Source organism: Bubalus bubalis, chromosome 8 (genome assembly GCF_019923935.1).
Source record: "Bubalus bubalis isolate 160015118507 breed Murrah chromosome 8, NDDB_SH_1, whole genome shotgun sequence".
In the NCBI taxonomy this organism is placed as follows: Eukaryota; Metazoa; Chordata; class Mammalia; order Artiodactyla; family Bovidae; genus Bubalus; species Bubalus bubalis.
In genome coordinates, this window is record NC_059164.1 from 86,682,436 (window position 1) to 86,704,180 (window position 21,745).

At 40.8% G+C, this 21,745-nt stretch overlaps 1 protein-coding gene across 20 annotated transcripts in view; it reads right to left on the bottom strand.

Annotated features, from left to right (window-relative positions):
* The window catches only part of CADPS2 (calcium dependent secretion activator 2), a 591,939-nt gene that overhangs the window by 442,237 nt on the left and 127,957 nt on the right, over positions 1-21,745 (bottom strand). For all 20 annotated transcript variants that reach the window (XM_045166445.1, XM_045166444.1, XM_045166437.1 and 17 more), the window contains exon 2: positions 6,550-6,663. In XM_045166445.1, coding sequence (XP_045022380.1) covers positions 6,550-6,663 — 114 coding nt within the window. The remainder of the gene's footprint in view (positions 1-6,549; positions 6,664-21,745) is intronic.

The window sequence follows — 21,745 nt, forward strand, 5'->3', positions numbered from 1 at the left end:
CACAACTAACAAAAATCTAATATATTAGAAACGCACCACTGATAGACTGTTGAAAAGAGCTCTCTACCGCAAACATGTAACATCTCTGAAAAGACAGATTTTGAAATATAGAAGCCAAAAAAGACAATAAAATCAAAGAATACTAAGTTAGAAATAACATAAGCCCAACCATGCTTCTGAAGCATCAGCCATCTTTGAGAAAGCACAAAACCATGAAACTGAAATCTCAATAGGAAGAAATCCCATGGCAGTATTGAAGTGATACTTTAAAATATTATAAAGAAAAAACAAAATACATAATTTTTACACAGAGAAGTAAGTGCTATGATACTCATCCACTTAGTCAACAAGTCAACCTGTTTAAAGCATTTGTGTGCCATAATAAGTGCTATATTTGTGGAATAAGATGATAACCAGGATAGAAATGTTTCCTTCATGGAACATATATTGTAGAAGTCATTAAGATCTAGGTCAACATGTTTCTCAAAATATAGAGTAAATCAAAATTATCCCGGTGCAAGTTCAAAATTCTGATGTCCATCCCCAGAAATTCTGATTCAATAGGTATTGAACAGAACTCAAGATCTGTTTTTAATAAGCTTTAATGGAAAGAGAGATGTTTTAGCTCTGCTACTAATAGGTAGCAGCTTTGGGCACTGGTCACTTATCCTCGTTTCTAAGATGGGAATGAAGTGAAATGAAGTCAGCATCACACAGTTGTGTCCGACTCTTTGTGACCCCATGGACTAGTCCATGGAATTTTCCAGGCCAGAATACTGGAGTGGGTAGCCTTTCCTTTCTCCAGGGGATCTTCCCAACCCAGGGATCAAACCCAGGTCTTCCGCATTGTAGGTATACTCTTTACCAGCTGAGCCACAAGGGAAGCTGAAGAATACTGGAGTGGGTAGCCTATCCCTTCTCCAGCAGATCTTCCTGACCCAGGAATAGAACCAGCATCTCTTGCATTGCAGGTGAATTCTTTACCAACTGAGCTATCAGGGAAGCCCAAGATTGGAATAATTCTGCTTAAAAGGTTTACTCTAAAGAATAAAAACATTTTTGAAGTGTTTTGCACAGTACCTGACACAAGTGTATTCAAAATGGCACCATGAAAGTCAGAAAATCTGGATTCACACTGAACTAAGAAACCTACCAAATATATAACACTGGAAAAGGCACTGAACCTCTGTGAGCTTCAGTTTCTCTTTATGTAATTTGTGGGTAATAATGCCACTGATTAACACAAAGTTACTAGAAGAAAAAAATAATATTTTGGTAAGCTATAAGAAATACTACACAGAGGTAATTATAGTAGAGGCTACCAGCAGTTTTTTTTTTAATTTTACTGATGTATATATAGTTGATTACAATGTTGTATTTCATTTCTACTACACAGTAAAATGACTCAGTTACATGTATATATATTATTTCCCATTGCAGTTTACCACAGGATAATGAATACAGTTTCCTGTGCTATACAGTACAATCTTATTGTTTTTATATACTAGTTTATATCTGCTAATCTCACACTTTCATTCCTTACTCCCCCCACCTGATCTCCCCCCTTGTACTTTATGTCTGAATCTGTTTTTGTTTCCTAGATATGTTCATTTGTGTCGTGTTTGGGATTCCACATATAAGTGGTAGCACATGGTTTGTGTCTTTTTTCTTTCTGACTTCACTTGAGACTACCGGCATTCTTAGTCATAGCAAAGTATTATGAAAATATAATCCTTGAAAAAGAGGGGAAAGTCTTATGTGAAAAAAATGGAAAAAAAGGCTTTTTTTTTTACCTTATTTTCCCAACAAAGGGCTTCCCTGGTAGCTCAGCTGGTAAAGAATCCACCTGCAATGCAGGAGACCGTGGTTCTATTCCTGGGTCAGGAAGATCCACTGGAGATAGGATAGGCTACCCATCCTATTATTCTTGGACTTCCCTGCAGGTTCAGATGGTAAAGAATCCACCTGCAAAGTGGAGGACCTGGGTTTGATCCCAGGGTTGGGAAGACCCCTGGAGAGGGGAACGGCTACCCACTCCAGTCTTCTGGCCTGGAAAATTGCATGGACAGAAGAGCCTGGTGGACTACAGTCTATGGAGTCTCAAAGAGTCGGACATGACTGAGCGACTTTCACTTTCCCAACAAAATGTCCTTAATCCATTCAAGAGTTTGAGTAAGAATGTGTACCACCTGGGAAATGGTAACCCTCCAAATGTAAATCAGGTATATAGACTCCATACACATTAATAATACAAATCTTAATTCCTATGAGAACTCCACAAAGCCAAGTTGGATATAGTTTCACAAGCCAACAGTTGCTGGAAATACTACCCAAAGAAAAGAAAACCCTTGATTACTTAGTTCACTACTTAAGCATTACTACTGTATGAGCCACCAGGGAAGCCCAATGACATAAACAGAAACACAAGCTCACAGAGGGTCAATGACTTGTGTGGTGTTACATATTTAGTACACACATGAGTCTGATATGAAGCCACATTTTGTGACTTTCTAGTAGGCTGGTTGTTTCCCAGCAGCCATTTTGAATACACCTCTTCAGCATTTACATCTCTTTCTGTAACAATCGCCGGAGAAGGTAATGGCACCCCACTCCAGTACTCTTGCCTGGAAAATCCCATGGACAGAGGAGCCTGGTAGACTGCAGTCCATGGGGTCGCTAGGAGTCGGACATGACTGTATAACTTTCAAGTAGACAACCTGAGCGACTTCACTTTTTTCACTTTTCACTTACATACATTGGAGAAGGAAATGGCAAGCCACTCCAGTGTTCTTGCCTGGAGAATCCCAGGGATGGGGGAGCCTGGTAGGCTGCCGTCTCTGGGGTCACACAGAATCAGACACGATTGAAGCGACTTAGCAGCTGTAACAATCGCAGCCAAGCAATCATCTAATTCCGTTGGTCGGCAATCTACCAGTTGAAAGGAAATCGCCTGGAAAGCTTTTAAAAGGTGTAGAAAAGGTATTTAAAAGGTATCCTGAAATTCTGATTCAGTGTGCCCAGGAGAGGGCCCTGGGACCCATCTATGCAAAATGCCTCCCAGGAAACTGTGACGTGAGCCAGAACCTGGTCGCCTGTGATGCTGCGCTCTCCAGTCCACTCAGTATGTTGGCTGTGCAACCAAACTCCAATGATGTGAGGCTAAAATCTTGCCCACTTCAGTTTCCACGTTAGGCCTAGTTTTTTATTCTTGGGGCCACACACAACACAAGCCTAATCTGTCTCCAGGCCCTTCAGGTGACTTATATGATGTTTCACGACCCTAAATTTATCCACATCTTTTCATTTATATTTAGTACCCAGAAGAGAGCACAATTCTCATTTAGAAACCAATGATGGGCTTCCCTGGTGGTACAGTGGTTAAGAATCTGCCTTACAATACAAGAGACATGGGGTCAATCTCTGGTCTGGGACAATCCCACGTGCCATGGGGCTACTCAACCTGTGCACCACAATGATTGAGCCTGTGCTCTAGAGCCCCCTCATGCCGCAACTGCTGAAGCCCAAACACCTTAGAAGCCGTTCTCTGCAACAAGAGACACCACTGCAATGAGACCTCACACCACAACTACAGAAACCCCACACAGCAATGAAGACCCACCACAGCCAAAAATAAATATTAAAAAAAAAAACAATGATGATACTCCTTCATTAAAGGAATAATATTCTCATTAACACAGTTTAAGTGTGCCTTTTACTAAACTGACAACAACATATTATGCTTACTTCTTTGTAATACCCTTACTAAAAATACTTACTTTGGAATATATTTATTTTGGAGCAATTTTAGGTTTACACAAAAGTTGCACATGTAGTACAAACAGCATCCATGGACCCCTCACCCAGCTTGTTTTCCAAATGTTAACACATACAGTACCACAGTACATCTACCTGAACCAAAAATGAGTTTTCTTAATTACATCTTTTCCCAGAAATTACTTTCCTCAACACCTTTCTTTCATTCTAAACAGACTTTGACTTTTGTTTCATTTTATGATGCAAGTATAGGCCCTTACATTTCCTCTATTAAGATTCATAGCCATGATTTCATCTTGCAAGACTTTGACACAAAGACTCAAACCTTGAGTTTTACAAGATAGAATGTAATGCCTTATACTTGTTAAGATATTCTGAGTCAAGGTCCAAATAGACAGCATCTACTATTGCCTCTAGATTCATGCCACACAGTGATCTGGTAAGCAACACTTCTATACTTTTATCTTGTGCGACAGGTTTGGGCTTGAGTAAGACAGAGGAACCAGGGATCAAACTGCCGACATTCGATGGATCATTGAAAAAGCAAGAGAGTTCCAGAAAAACATCTATTTCTGCTTTATTGACTATGCCAAAGACTTTGACTGTGTGGATCACAATAAACTGAGGAAAATTCTGAAAGAGATGGAAATACCAGACCACCTCACCCGCCTCTTGAGAAAGCTGTATGCAGGTCAGGAAGCAACAGCTAGAACTGGACATGGAACAACAGACTGTTTCCAAATAGGAAAAGGAGTACGTCAAGGCTGTATACTGTCACCCTGCTTATTTAACTTATATGCAGAGTCCATCATGAGAAACGCTGGGCTGGAGGAAGCACAAGCTGGAATCAACATTGCCAGGAGAAATATCAATAACCTCAGATATGCAGATGACACCACCCTTATGGCAGAAAGTGAAGAAGAACTAAAGAGCCTCTTGATGAAAGTGAAAGAGGAGAGTGAAAAAGTTGGCTTAAAGCTCAACATTCAGAAAACTAGGATCATGGCATCTGGTCCCATCACTTCATGGCCGATAGATGGGGAAACGGTGGAAACAGTGTCCGACTTTATTTTTCTGGGCTCCAAAATCACTGCAGATGGTGATTGCAGCCATGAAATTAAAAGACGTTTACTCCTTGGAAGGAAAGTTATGACCAACCTAGACAGCATATTTGGAGAAGGCAATGGCAATCCTGTGGATGGAGGAGCCTTGTAGGCTGCAGTCCCTGGGGTCTCTAAGAGTTGGACACGACTGAGCGACTTCACTTTCACTTTTTACTTTCATGCATTGGAGAAGGAAATGGCAACCCACTCTAGTATTTTGGCCTGGAGAATCCCAGGGACAGGAGAGCCTGGTGGGCTGCTGGCTATGGGGTCGCACAGAGTCGGACATGACTGAAGCGACAGCAGCAGCAGCAGCAGACAGCATATTGAAAAGCAGAGACATTACTTTGCCAATAAAGGTCCGTCTAGTCAGGCTATGGTTTTTCCAGTGGTCATGTATGGATGTGAGAGTTAGACTGTGAAGAAAGCTGAGCACCGAAGAATTGATGCTTTTGAACTGTGGTGTGGGAGAGTCCCTTGGACTGCAAGGAGATCCAACCAGTCCATTCTAAAGGAGATCAGTCCTGGGTGTTTATTGGAAGGACTGATGCTGAAGCTGAAACTCCAATACTTTGGCCACCTGATGCGAAGAGCTGACTCATTGGAAAAGACCCTGATGCTGGGAGGGATTGAGGGCAGGAGGAGAAGGGGATGACAGAGGATGAGATGGTTGGATGGCATCATCAACTCAATGGACATGGGTTTGGGTGGACTACAGGAGTTGGTGATGGACAGGGAGGCCTGGCGTGCTGTGGTTCATGGGGTCGCAAAGGGTCGCACATAAACCTCTCTAGAGTTGCATTAAGCAACTTCTGAGGCACACACACCATCAATTAATCACTAACCTCAGAAATCTGTACATCCAGTTACTCTGTTATTCTTGCAAAGATATTTCCCTACCTCAGAAAAGTTCAGACACATTGTAGCTCTACATTTTTCATCTGTACTAGCCTAATATGGCTTTGTGTGTTGTTCTTCAGTTGAGAGGTATAGTTATGTGCACAGTGGAAGAAGTCCATGCCCAAAATGAGTCTGAAGGCCTTAGGGAAAAAAAGGAAACTATCTTAACAACTACTGGCCATTCACTGAAGCAATTAATGACCCTGTGTGAAAACTGATGCCCATAGGAAGTCCACAGAGAATTCCTGATGAGTCACAAGCTAAAATCAGAAGAGAGAGAAAGTTGGGATTGTAGTATTTCTCTGTCAAGGAAAGAGTTCCATTCATCCTCATAAAATTAGTTACTGGCTTTAATTATTACAAAAAGTTTAGTGAACAGAATGGCTCATGTACTATTAGCAAGTAATATTTAAGGGCTTATTAACTGCTATTTAAGATAGGAATTTACTATTGAGATTCTGATTAAAAAGGATAAATTAGACACGCAGACCCACAGATAGCTAAGCTCAGCTCTATCAATCAGTGCCAGAAGATTTTTCTAAACAGCTTAGTTCTCCACAAAAGATCTGAATAATTTCCAATTCTGTTTATCTCTCAAAACCAGGCTGTGGAATTAGTTTTTAAATTGCAAAAGAGAATCAACAATGATTTCAAGGAAGGCTGCAAACTCACAGCCTTCCTATTATACGTGTGAGCTTCTTAAAACGGGAAGCCATTAAAAACATCTTTTAAAAGGCATCAGAATGCCAGAAACAAAGCTCTTCAAACTCACCTCATAGTAACTCCGAACCGCATTGCAAAATGCTTCGTCGGCTACAATCTGGGTTTCCCCATTGAGGAAGGCCTGGAACCGTTCTTTCAGTAACTGCAACTGCTGCTTGTTAAGCTGTAAGAAAAAAAGAAGGGGGGGTGCAATCAAATTAAAAAAACTGGCTAATCCATGACACATAATGCTTTTTAAGAGTTATATTTGCCAAGTGTGTCTAAGATGCGATACTCAAAATTCACTTATGGGTCAATTTTTAAAAGCTTGTAAGTTACTGCCCCCGGAGAAGGCAATGGAACCCCACTCCAGTACTCTTGCTTGGAGAATCCCATGGACGGAGGAGCCTGGTAGGCTGCAGTCCATGGGGTCGCTAAGAGTTGGACACGACTGAGCAACTTCACTTTCACCTTTCCCTTTCATGCATTGGAGAAGGAAATGGCAACCCGCTCCAGCGTTCTTGCCTGGAGAATCCCAGGGATGGCGGAGCCTGGTGGGCTGCTATCTATGGGGTCGCAGAGAGTCGGACATGACTGAAGCGACTTAGCAGCAGTAGCAGCAGCAAGTTACTGCCCCACGAACTTTGGAATACCTGATACTGAAAACGGAATCCAAATTTCTGCCCCAAACAGCATTTTTGTGATTACTACACTCCAATCTCTTTGCAGAGAAAGGGGAAAAAAATCTAAAATTCAAATGAGAACTGCCTGCCAGCTGTCCTGAACAGAGGGCAGAGGGATAAGAATTCTTGGAGGTGAGTGGACAACCAACAGCTCTGAACAGGACAGGAAAGACAGAGGCTCAGAGAAAGAATTCTCTAGAAAGGACATCTGTTGGATGCTAAAAGCTTGGATTATCATGAAAAAACACACCTCAGTGCTTGAGCTGAGATAAAGGGATGATGAGGAGGGGAACAGAGGCAATGGGGGCAGTGAGTGCATCTCCAGGCAGGCTAGGGGAAGTCAGTGACTCAGGGAGAGGAGTGTAAGTGTACAACCACGTTTGCTCACCTGGAGCTATCTACCACGGTTACGGAGGGTAGGTTAGACACGGACCATGACTTACTAACCACATCTACTAGTCATCAACTACAAGCAGAAGCAGCTATTTCATTTCTACAGCTCACTGCAAAACTGAGAGCAAGGAGCCCCTTATTGAAAAAAACTAATTTCAAGACAGCCGCAAAAGAGCGTTCAACCCGGCATGGGACCCTTCTAAGCAGGAGCCCGTGTGGCCGCTCTAAACACAGCTCACACACACATAAAAAACATATACATACATATATATATATACATATATATATGTATATATATTTAAAGCTTAACTGGAGACAGAATATAGTCTTGCAGAGAAAACAACAAATCCTGAGATATATAGGGACAAGAAAGGGAGTGATCTCTCCATTTCAGTCATCCTCATCAGACTGTTAAAAGAATTCAGCCCAGTTCTGGATTCTATGGAGAGTTGTGAAGCATTTGGAATTGTGCCGAAGACAAAATGATTAAAGGATTAGAAAGACTAAACAAACTGGGATGATTTGGCTTCGTAAAGAAGGCTGATATGAAGTAAGTTTAAAACTGTTCAAAAGGCTTGTTAAAATGCCATTCAAATTGGAGAGACATGCTCTTTCAAAACATGGGTTTTATTTAGGAGTCTAACAAACAAGACAGCCTGTGAAAAAAACCACTGCTGGTAGAAACAAATTGATAAAGAAGTGTCCTACTGTGGTCCAGTGTAAAAAACCTCTTGCCCTGAGCAGTGGAGAGAGAAGCTGCTGCTACTGCTAAGTCGCTTCAGTCATGTCCAACTCTGTGCAACCCCATAGAGGGCAGCCCACCAGGCTCCCCCATCCCTGGGATTCTCCAGGCAAGAACACTGGAGTGGGTTGCCCTTTCCTTCTCCAATGCATGAAAGTGAAAAGTGAAAGTGAAGTCGCTCAGTCCTGTCCTACTCTCAGTGACCCCATGGACTGCAGCCTACCAGGCTCCTCCGTCCATGGGATTTTCCAGGCAGGAGTACTGGAGTGGGGTGCCATTGCTTCTCCAATGCATAAAAGAGAAAAGTGAAAGTGAGCATTCCATTTTTCAGGTTATCTTCTTCATTTTAGGGAAAGCTAAACCAAGCTGGAAAGCAGGAATATCAACATCATATTACATTCTCCATTTCTATATAATGTACAGAGAATGAAAGGAGGTACCTTGTGTGTGTGTGTGTGTACTAGCAAGGCAAATTAAGCCCATGCCTTTCCTTCTCTAAACACAGTTCACCAAAGGGACCAGATGGAAGAAGGATAGCAATTGCTGAGAGCGAGACCACTGATAGCACTCTAGTTGCCAAGCACTGGGAACCGCCAAGGAGGGCTTCAATTTGCAAACCAAGTGTCCAGGTATTCAGAAAATAGTGGAAAGGGACTCGGGACGGATGATAACGACCTGGAGAGGATGTCAATGATCATTTGTCCCATCTCCCTTGTTTGAGAAATAAATATTATTCAAAACCTAGAAACTGGGGCATCTTTATTCAGTTTTCTTCTATCAGAGGCATTTGTTCTGTAGGAACTCCTTTAAATCTCTGCAATTTCTAGTTTGCCAGTGTTTAGGTTTAGTCATTGTTGCGATGAGTTATGTTCTGGTGATTATGACATGGAACATTCCTGAATACAAATGGAGAGAAGGAGATTTGCATCTTCTTAGAAACTCTTAACAATGCTCATGTCCTTCACAAAACATGCCAGAGCATTAGGTTTCAACTTTTTTATAGATAAAAATTACTGCAGTTACATTTAAGACATAAAATGATAGCTATATTATAACAATATACGAACAGTCAATCAGAGGATACTTTATTAGCACAGAGAAAAGGTCTACAATTCCATATAAAAGAGATATGGAGGAAAAAAGGCAATTTAAAATCTATCAGTGGGAAGGCAGAAAGCAGAGTTTCCAAAAAGCTATTTGCATTATCAAAATAAACTGTATTATAAATCAATAGATAGAGACCAATGTAAGAGACCCAAGAAATAGATTCAAATACAACTAGAAGTATACTATAAAATACTTTTATGGCACCTCAAATCAGTAGTAAAAGATGGTTTCTTCAATCAATGGTGTTAGAATAACTAGGTAGCCATGCAGAAAAAATTAAATTGAACCATAACACAAGGTTACAGCCCAAATGAATTACCTGTAATTTCTTATACCATAAAGGTATAAAGAAATGGGAGAATTCCTTTAAACACTGATATGAGAAGGTTTTTTTTAAACCATGAATCAAAATCTACAGGTCCTAAATTTAACTGCATAAACATTAAAAATAAATTAAAAATAAATTGTGGTAATCATTTTTCCACATAGATATGTGTCAAATAATTACATTATATACTTAAACTTACAAAATATTATAGGTCAATTATATCTTTTTTAAATAAATAAATTTAGCATTAACAAAATCACTGAGGGAAAAAAAGGCCAGGAAAAAAATACTTGCAACTCATATCCTAAAGAACTAATTTTCAAACACACATATCTTGGAAATTGACAAGAGTCTAACCTATAAGACAACAGAAATATAGACTAAATGGATACACTCAGAGAAATGAATCAAGTTATGAAAGCATGCCTAACAATTTACATTTTTCTTTTTCCAACTGAAGTCTACATGAGAGCAGAAGGATTCGGGAAGATGATGGAATAGGAAGCACCAGAAATCTGTCTCCCACCTAAACAACAACTGCATTGGCAGTATGTGTCTGATGTAAATATTTTGGAACTCTGGAATCCCTTTAAGGCTTTCAACATGACAAGGAAGCCTTGAGTTAAAACTGTAGTTAATTTTAACCAATTTCAGCTCTGCACAGTAGCACTTCCCACCCCCTCAAGACCCATAGTATCTTAAAATTTAAAAAAAGCGAACAACCCAATTTTTCATAAGTTACTGTTTTCAGTCACTAAGTCATGTTTGACTCTTTGCAACCCCATAACTGCAGCACGCAGGGCTGCCCTGTCCTCCACTATCTCCTGGAGTTTGCTCAAATTCATGTCCATTGAGTAGGTGATGCTATTTAACTATCTCATCCTCTGTTGCCCCTTTTTCCATTTGCCTCGATCTCTCTGATCATCAAGGTCTTTTCCAATGAGTCAGCTCTTCACATCAGGTAACCAAATTATTGGAGCTTCAGCATCAGTCCTTGCAATGAATAATCAGGATTGATTTCCTTCAGGATTGACTGGTTTGATCTCCTTGCAGTCCAGGGGACTCTCAAGACTCTTCTCAAGGATCACAGTTCAAAAGCATCAATTCTTCAGTGCTCAGCCTTCTTTATGGTCCAACTCTCACATGTGTACATGACTACTGGAAAAACCATAGCTCTGACTATACAGACCTTTGTCAGCAAACTGATATCTCTATTTTTTAATGCTCTGTCTCAGTCTGTCATAGCATTCCTTCTAAGGAGCAAGCATCTTAATTTCATGGCTGCAGTCACCATCCACAATGATTTTGGAGTCCAAAAAAAAAAAAAAAAAATCTGTCCCTGTTTCCACTTTTTTCCCCTTTATTCGCCATGAAGGGATAGGACTGGATGCCATGATCTTAGTTTTTTGAATGTGAGTTTCGAGCCAGCTTTTTCACTTTCCTCTTTCATGCTCATCAAGAAGCTCTTTAGTTCCTCCTCACTTTCTGCCATGTAAATAACACTACATCCAAATAGTGGTAATCCTATTAGCTTTATGAAAAAAAAATATGACCAAGTTCTCCTATGTACTGATATGAAAAGATCTTCAAAATATCTTAGGAAAGGAAACAATATAGAAAAGTACATAAAATAAGCCACCACTCCCATTTTTATTCTGAAAAATCAGAACATATATTTGCTTCCATACATGGAAACTATGGAAGAAGGATGTCCTTGGACACTGGACATATGGAGAATAAGGATGAAAAAAATTTTCAACTTGTATCATTTTATTCATTTTAAGTTTTAAATCACAGGATACTTTTTATATACTCAAATTTTAATTTTCTTTTTAAATTAAGTTTTAATAGCCACTTTACACATTTTTAAACTCAGAACAATTATAACCCCCTGCACATTGTTTAAATCAGATCATCCTGCAGAAAGGCTGAACAAACCAATTGACTTTTTTCATTTCTCCTTTCAGGTATAAGATTTGAACTTTACTGTATATCCCCCACACCTTTTTTTTTTTTTTTTGAATTTCAAGGTTGAGAACTTCAAAGAAACAGAAAAAGCTGTAACAATCATGGTACTCAACAGTCTGCTTAATGCATTACCATATCAAATAGTTGCTCAGTTTCCATTTGAGCCTATTAAAACTAAAATAGACACACACATACACACACTACCTTTATACCTCACTATGAAACTCATTTTAATTTTAGACAGCTATGAAGGAAAAACTGTGGTGTTGGAGAAGACTCTTGAGAGTCCCTTGGACTGCAAGGAGATCCAATCCGTCCATCCTAAAGGTAATGAGTCCTGAATATTCATTGGAAGGACTGATGCTGAAGCTGAAACTCCAATACTTTGGCCACCTGATACGAAGAGCTGACTCATTTGAAAAGACCCTGATGCTGGGAAAGATTGAGGGCAGGAGGAGAAGGGACGACAGAGGATGAGATGGTTGGATGGCATCACCAACTCAATGGACATGAGTTTGAGCAAGCTCCAGGAGTTGGTGATGGACAGGGAAGCCTGGCTTGCTGCAGCCCATGGGGTCACAAAGAGATGGATATGACTGAGCGACTGAACTGAACTGATGAAGGAAAAAAAACCTGGTTCCCTATGCCTTTCATAAATCCTAGTTCTATACTATCTAAGACCAAACATACTAAATATTACTTCTTTTCTTCAATACAGGCATTCAGGAACTTGGAGACAGGTACTAGAATAAACTTTAGAATAAACTTCTATTCTAGAATTAAACTCTAGAACAAACTTTCCCAGTTCCCTCCAACATCCTAAGAGTACTCTTCAGTTTGTCTGTAAATTAAGCATTACCTAGTTAAGCAAAACTTACTTACATAATACTAAATATAAGACAGCACTCTGAACACCACAACATCATGACACTCATTAGAACAGCAATGTCCCTTCTCAAATATACTCAATAGACTGATCACAATTATCCTAGGGTCGTGTGGCCAACACAGACAAGTGGGAGAAACACTTCCCACATTCTAAGCACTCTGTGTCTATTAGTTCAAACTAAAACAAGTGAACTCCTCCTGGCAGTCACATCAACTGACTCATATATCATGCTTATAATCAACAAAAATTCTAAAATATTCTTATGTGTGTTTCATCAAGCCATGTTTCATCTTAACTCCATTTACTTGATCCATTGATCCAGTTGAATTTTTTTCTTTAGGATTGATTCCTTCACCCCATGACCAAAGAACCCTCCCAGTTGTTATAACACTAACATAATAAGATGTTATCTGCAGTCTTCAGATAATTATAAAAATCAGTTCAGAATTAAGCAAAGGGGGAAACCTGGCATATGCATACCTCCTATTTGACATAATCGATTAACATTTTGGAGGGCAGCCAGTTTTATTTGTCAGCCTATATTTTAGTTTCATCCATGTCTGTCTTCACACTAGTCTATTTACTAAAAAAATGAATATTTTTCTAAAGTAAAAAAAAAATTGACCACCTGAAATTATTTAATGGGAATTTAGAAGAGCTTTTTATATGAAACTAAACTAGAACATAAATATCCTTGCTAGAAATCAGCCTTATATAAAGAACACTTAACATACTAACAGTAACAGCTAAGTTTTATAAATCTGGGCTGGCAGTGATAATTTATTCATAATAATGGTGGCCTCAGAAAAAATACTTGTAGAGTTCGGCGATGGTATATGTTCCTTAGAGTGTTGGGGTTTTTTGGTTTGTTTTTTAGGTTTTATTTTTCTCCCTGTTCCAATTATATCCTAGTCTTTTCATTCTAAGTCATGACCAACTGAAGGATTAGCCCGAATCCTGGCTACAGCTGGAGCCCAACCATTATGCTACTCAGGAACTGGACAGCCACCACTGTGTGAGCTTGCCTTGACCTGCAGTCCTCATTATGAGTGTTAACACTCATGGCAGGCACTGCATGACCTCCTGGTGAGTGAAGGAGACCAGCAGCAGACTCTACAGCAGACTGGCAGGTGACCAGTGGCGGGGGTGGGGGGTGGCAGTGGGTTGGTGTGCACAAAAAATCTTAAATAAAGTATAAAAACACTCTTCAAGGAGGTAAAGAGTTTATTCCATGCAAAGATGGTCTCAGAAATGCACAAAGGCATAGCTTTAACTCCCGTTAATGAAATGAAGGAAAAGATATTAGCTGGAGATTATGGGACAGGTTTTGCTTTTTCCTTTGCTATGGACACTCTGCCAAAAATATTTGCTTAAAACCACTGGAAAAATAGCCGTCTATGTTTTTGAAACAGACTTCCCCAAACTGCCTGTCAGAACAGAGTAACAAAGGAGTTCCAGCCCATCTCATACATTATACAATCCTGTAGGAGTCACTGCTATTAACAATTTCCTATCCAAAATCACTGCAGATGGTGACTGCATCCATGAAATTAAAAGATGCTTACTCCTTGGAAGGAAAGTTATGACCAACCTAGACAGCATATTAGAAGGCAGAGACATTACTTTGTCAACAAAGGTCCATCTAGTCAAGGCTATGGTTTTTCCAGTAGTCATGTATGGATGTGAGAGTTGGACTATAAAGAAAGCTGAGTGCCAAAGAATGGATGCTTTTGAACTGTGGTGTTGGAGAAGACTTTTGAGAGTCCCTTCGACTGTAAGGAGATCCAACCAGTCCATCCTACAGGAAATCAGCCCTGAATATTCATTGGAAGGTCTGATGTTGAAGCTGAAACTCCAATCCTGGGGCCACCTGAGATGAAGAACTGACTCACTGGAAAAAACCCTGATGCTGGGAAAGATTGAAGGCAGGAGGAAAAGGGGAAGACTGAGGATGAGATGGTTGGATGGCATCACCGACTCAATGGACATGAGTTTGGGTAAGCTCCAGGAATTGGTGATAGACAGGGAGGCCTGGCATGCTGCAGTCCATGGGGTCACAAAGAGTCGGACACGACTGAGCGACTGAACTGAACCAAATGACTTCTCACTCTGTTCTATCACTGCAGGTATTTCAGACATGTGAATACGTGAATATGCCCAACTAAGACTACAAATACCATCCTCACCTGACAATGGGCATAGTCAAGTGACCAAATGAAAGCCCATGAGATGTAGGCAAAACTGTGTGTGACTTCTAGGAAACCATAAAGAATAGCTGAAGCAAGCCCCTCCTTGCCTCTTTCCTCTGTTTCCACTGGCTGAAATTGGACCTGCTAACTAGAACTGTCACTTAGCCCAAGATGATGGTGAAGCAATAAGATAAAAAGAGCCTAAGACCCTCCCCAATGCGGAGCAGTCACTACAACCCAGGACTGCCACCTCCCAACTTCCTTTTATACGAAAAAGAAATGAACATCTCTATGAATAGATTGGGATTCCCAGGTGGCACCAGTGGTGAAGAACCTATCTGCCAATGCAGGAGATGTAAGAGATGCGAGTTCAATCCCTGGGTCAGGAAGATCCCTTGGAAGAGTGAATGCAACCCATTCCAGTATTCTTGCCTGGAGAACCCCTCGGACAGAGGAGCCTAGCAGGCCACAGTCCACAGGATTGCAAAGAGTCAGACATGACTGAAGTAACTTAGCACACACACACAAACAGATCACTCTTTTGGGGGAGTGGGGGTAGGATAACTGGTCATATGGCTGAACCAAATCCTAACTGCTAGAAATCTCAATGACATGCCCCATCAAGAAGGCAATGCCCTAGCACTACCATCCCTGGCTAGTAAAGCTTATCCTGATTCACTCTAAACCAAAATATTCTTTCCATATGCTATATTATATGAAAAACTCCTCATTCAGTGAACTTGCCCCAGTGAACAGTGAATACCAGACTCCAAGTGCCTGAGGCAGCCTAAAAATAAAGTTATTTGGACAGACAGTTGTACTGGTCCCACAGTTATTGAAACGGGGAACTTTTAAAAGCCCCAGGTTTGCAAATACTGCTTTAACATATTTTATAATAGCACGTATACTAAGTGATGAGTACAGAGTAGAAAAATCCATTGCATCGTGGACAATGGGCCCCAGGTGAGGCTTACCAAGCTGCTAAATATGACTTCTACCCACATTCTCACTGACCTCCTAGTCAAATTCAAACCCCGGCAAGATTACAAGTCATTATAGGGGATGGTCTTGGGGGAGGGGAGCTTCTAGTAAACATGGAAACTAGGAAAGTTAAATCCATGATTTTATGAATTTCCTTGCTGCATTATACTGAGCACATTTCACATATCTCATTAAATCCCCCTAAATCTTCTAGGAAGTTCATTCTCATTTCACAAATGAGGAAGTTAAGCATCTTGCCTAATTGCACATCTAGGAAGATATGGAGCAAAATCTCAACCATTATCCTGATCTAAAGGGTACATTCTTTCCAACCTCCATATTATCCTGTTTCCCTCATAGCCACATTTTTTTCCCAATAAGAAGTATGTCATTCCTGTATGTATTCACTTATTAAAAGTCCCCTCTACACTAAAAGCAATTTGAGGATGAGAACAGCACTAATTACTTACTAAAATAGTGCCTCAAACCACCACAACGGATGAGAAAATAGCCTATCATAGTTATCGTCACTCACTTCATCAATTAACAAGGTTATATATGACTTGGAACTATGACAAATCTAGACACCATATTAAAAAGAAGAGACATGACTTTGCTGACAAAGGTCTGTATAGTCAAAGCTATGGTTTTTCCTGTAGTCATGTACAGATGTGAGAGTTGGATCATAAAGAAGGCTGAGTACCGAAGAATTGATGCTTTCGAACTGTGGTGCTGGGGAAGACTCTCGAGAGTCCTTTGGACAGCAGTGTGATCAAAACAGTCAATCCTAAAGGAAGTAAACCCTGAATATTCATTGGAAGGACTGATGCTGAAGCTCCAATAATTTGGTTACCTGATGTGAAGAGCCAACTCATTGGAAAAGACCCTGATGCTGGGAAAGACTGAGGGCAGGAGGAGAAAGGGGGTGACAGAGGATGAAATGGATGAATGGCATCATCAATTCAATGGACATGAGTTTGAGCGAATTCAAAGAGATGGTGAAGGACACGGAATCCTGGTGTGCTGCAGTCCATGGGGTCACACACCGAGTTGGACACCACTTAGCAACTGAACAACAATATATAATGAGCCACTAGAGTGAGTAATTTGGAGAAGGCAATGGCACCGCACTCCAGTACTCTTGCCTGGAAAATCCCATGGATGGAGGAGCCTGATAGGCTGCAGTCCATGGGGTCACTAAGAGTTGGACACGACTGAGCGACTTCACTTTCACTTTTCACTTTCATGCATTGGAGAAGGAAATGGCAACCCATTCCAGTGTTCTTGCCTGGAGAATCCCAGGGATGGGGGAGCCTGCTGGGCTGCTGTGTATGGGGTCACACAGAGTTGGATATGACTGAAGTGACTTAGCAGCAGTAGCAGCAGAGTGAGTAATTAAGAGCACAAGCTCTAGCTTAAGACTGCTGTCGGTATTCAGGATACTCCACAATCTGTAGGGTCTTCCACAGGTCACTTCTAATGGTCCCCATTTTAACATAAGCTCATCAAAAGCAAAACCAAAGGCAATGATTACTTTTGTGTGTCAGCTTGACTGGACCAGGGGATGCCCAGATGGCTGCCAGTTATTTCTGAGTGTATATCACTCAGTGTTTCTAGAAGAGATTAGCATTTGATTCAGTAGACCAGATAAAGAGATCCACCCTCACTAATGTGGGCAGAAATCATGTAATTCATTGAAGACTGAATACAGTGAAATAGGCTAAGGAAAGGCAAACTCTTTCCTTGAGCTGATAGGTCCATCTTTTCTGGCCCATGGACTTTGGAGCTCCTGGTTCTTGGGGTCTTTGGACTCAAGATTGAAGATACCACATTCCTTCCTCACTTTTCCAGCTTGCAGAGGCCAGACTATGGGACATTCTGGCCTTCATACTGCTTGAACCAATTCCTGTATTATATTTACACATATAATCTGCTATTGGGCCTGTTTCTCTAGAAAACTCTAATACACCAATCACCACAAATAATAACAGCTTTAGTAATCTGGTGCAATCAAGCAATTTAGAGATGACTGGGGTCATGTATGGATGTGAAACTTGGATTGTAAAGAAAGCTGAGCGCTGAAAAATTGATGCTTTTGAACTGTGGTGTTGGAGAAGACTCTTGAGAGTCCCTTGGACTGCAAGGAGATCCAACCAGTCCATTCTAAAGGAGATCAGTCCTGGATGTTCATTGGAAGGACTGATGCTGAAGCTGAAACTCCAATACTTTGGCCACATCATGCGAAGAGTTGACTCATTGGAAAAGACCCTGATGCTGGGAGGGATTGGGGGCAGGAGGAGAAGGGGATGACAGAGGATGAGATGGCTGGATGGCATCACCGACTCAATGGACATGAGTTTGGGTGAACTCTGGAAGTTGGTGACGGACAGGGAGGCCTGGCATGCTGCAATTCATGGGGTCGCAGAGTCAGACATGACTGAGCAACTGAACTAAACCGATCTGGGGGCTGGAGGTAGGGAGCAGGGTAGAAAGTTCAAAGAGAAACCTTAGGACCCACTCTGAGATGTTCTTACTCTAATGAAAAGTCTCTCCCTCCCCCATTAAGGTCTGACAAAAATCAACAAGGCTTCCTCAAAAATCCAATTTTGGAGGTTTACTATGGAAAAATAGTAGGAATAGGAAATAGTTCAGGGTAAATTTTGCTACCTTATAGTCCGACAAAGTTTGAACAGTCTGCCATGAGCCATCTTTCCAACTCTAGCCAATGGTTTCCTACAAATAACACTAGTGAATTATGTCAAGACACATCATAAAGGAACTGCCTTTTTGAGACAATTTAATTTCCCCCTGACCAAAACTATTGTGTAATTTAATACCCAGTACCTTATACTAGCTGACTACTTATACATAGCAAGCACATTACAAGGATTCTAACCTCATTACAAGGATTACTTTAAACTTTTTATCAAGGTGGGTTACTTGTTTAAAATTGGAGGAAACAGACTCAGAGAAGTGAATAAAGTGGTCCAATTCATACAATTTGGGGGCAGAGACAGGTACATTCACTGGCAAACCTTGGGGTTTCTTCTGGAACTCCCCAAATCCCATTCTTCATACTCATGTCAAGACAGGGCTATCAGAGGCTAGGAAAGCCAAGAATGATTTGATCAGACTGAAGAGGCAAGGAAAAGCTCCTCGTTTTCCCCTTTACCTCAAAACATCTCATCATTCTCCTCCACATTACTGAGCATTTGAAAACACTTCCCTCTGCCTGGAATATCGTTTCATCCTTTATGAACATAACTCAGATGAAACCTCCCAGAAATCATCTTCCTTCTGCTCCCCCCATATTAAGTCATCCCATCCTCTCTGTCCCTTTTGCACCTCATACACACACGTATCATTTGCTTCACATGGCTTTCTCCTTGCTAAGGGGTAGACTCCTTAAACAGCAATGGCAGTTACCTCTATACGTCCCCTTTCCCCACTAAGGAAAATGTTTATTGATTATGAATTTATCTAGAGGGGAAGAAAATCCAGAGTGGAAGAAAATATTACCATTCACTACTGCTTTTCTGGAAGTGTATCCTATCACAACCATGACAGAAGACACTGGCGGAGATAAAACTGAATGAGGAAGAGGGAACAAACAGTCTTAGAAAAGAATTCCAATAAGTGTGTCCAATAAGTTCGTGGCCAGACTTGGTGAGGCATGAAGGAAGGCAAAGGGTTTCTTTGTCAAGCTGTAATGTGAGTGGTTCTGTTTTGCAGAGGATATTGTTCTCAGGCGGGAAGAACTTTGTGCCTGAGAACCATCTGGTATTTCATCGCAAAGTTTCATATGCTGAAGACATATTTGCAAGAAACAGTGATTTTACACTCATTTTAAAGAATTCAGACAGGCTCAGCAGTAGACACAGGATGGCCTAACAGCTCAGACACACTGACCAGCTCCAAGACACAGAATGGCCTTTTTCAGTAGATAGTAAGTAGTCTGAGATAGTTTCTTTTGAAAGAAGAAAACATGATATAAATTTGCTTTCCCCAGAAATGTTTGCAGTTTTACTTTCTTTCTAAAGGAGGGGTGTCATGGATGAGAAATGGCTCTCTGTAAAGAAGACAAGACAGACTAGCAAGGAAGGTAAGGGATTTTCAGCTTGTCATCTTTGTGAACCCATCCTTCTGACATAAGTACACATAGTAGACTCTATTAAGAAAAATATTAAGTCTACTCCATTAATTTGGTGAGGGTGCGTTTGACTGAAAGCTGAAGAAGCCCCAACTCAAAACAGCCTGTTAAACAATAAGAAGGATTATTATCACATATCTCAACAAGTCCAAAGGTGAGAGGGTTCCAGAGTCAGTTAACTTGGTGACTCCATAAACTCACAGAGGACCCAAACCTTGTCAGTAAGTCTGTATCCCCCTTGTGTTTGCTTGTTCACAGATTTATTGTCTCCAAAGAAATGTATGTCAAATCTATGCAAGGCATCTTCATGCAACAATAAGGAAGAATGGAAGAAAATATTTCCATTCTGAAAAAGAGACAGAGGGAGAAGAAAAGATTTTCCCCCACAGGTCACAGGCCAGAAATGATTCATGCATCCATTCCTAAAGAACTCACTAAAGGAAAGTAAAGGAAATATTATGGCTGACCAATGAAAAGTCACTCAGAGACAAGAAGAAACCAGTCAATCCTGTTTTAAAAAAACAGGAACCATGTATCTGAATAAAATCAAAATCTGTTAAGGAAGAAGAGTAGATAGAGGACAGCTACCATGTGGTCAACTAGCTCTGCTGTCTGTCCTGACCTTTCCAATAAGGAGACCTGAATCAAAAACCACATAAAAAATAATCAACTAACATCTCATAATGCCTAACACAATTTCCCTCAGTTCAGTTGCTCAGTGGTGTCCGACTCTTTGCGACCCCATGAACTGCAACACGCCAGGCCTCCCTGTCCATCACTAACTCCCGGAGTTTACCCAAACTCATGTCCATCAAGTCGGTGATGCCATCCAGCCTAAGAAATAACAAAATTCTGTCTCTACCTAGGACAGAAATCTTAGCTGCAACAACTTTAAAAATGTCAAATAAACTAAATCATACTGATTATTGCATTTATACTATGTACTTGGGGACAAAAATGCAAGGGTTACATTACTCCCTTAACAATGAAGATTATCTCACATTTCCTTAACTTTATAAAATTTAGCCAGCAAAAAAATGCCATACTACCTATAAGCCATCATACATATTGGCAAACTCAAGGATCTGTGAAGATTAAACAGATAAAAACCCTCTTCAAGATTAACATTAAAATAACTGAACCACCTAGACTAACATAATATAAATATTTGCTTTAGATTTTTGGATTCTAAAAGCAACTCTGAATTCAAATACAAAAGACTGCTCCTAGGTAAAGGCAAATGCTTAGCACATCTGTTCACCAAGTGAGGTCAAAAAAAGAGAACATAGTGATTTTCTGCTTAAGAAAGTGAAGTTGCTCAGTCATGTCCGACTCTCTGCCACCTCATGGCCTGTAGCCTACCAGTCTCCTCCATCCATGGGATTTTCCAGGCAAAATACTGGAGTGGGTTGCCATTTCCTTCTCCAGGAGATCTTCCCGACCCAGGTACTGAACCTGAGTCTCCAGCATTATAGGCAGATGCTTTACAGTCTGAGCCACCAGGGAAGTCCATTTCTGCTTAAGAGGGAACAACAAAATAAGTGTCCATTCTATCACAAAGTTAGCTTTCAAGTAATTAATACACACACACACACAGAGGAAGTTTCAACAACGGCAGAGAGTGTAAAGGCCCTGAGCTCACCTCCTCTCATAGGCACACCAAAATTATAACTATTTATAGAACAACTGGGGACAGGCCCCACCCACCAGTGGCTCAACACCCACTCTGGGACATCCATGCCCTGCAGTCAGATGTCAGCACATGGCTCTGCTCACTAGTGGGTGGGCACCAACCCCAGAATCGCCTGTACCCCAACTCTGCCCTCCAGTGAGCCA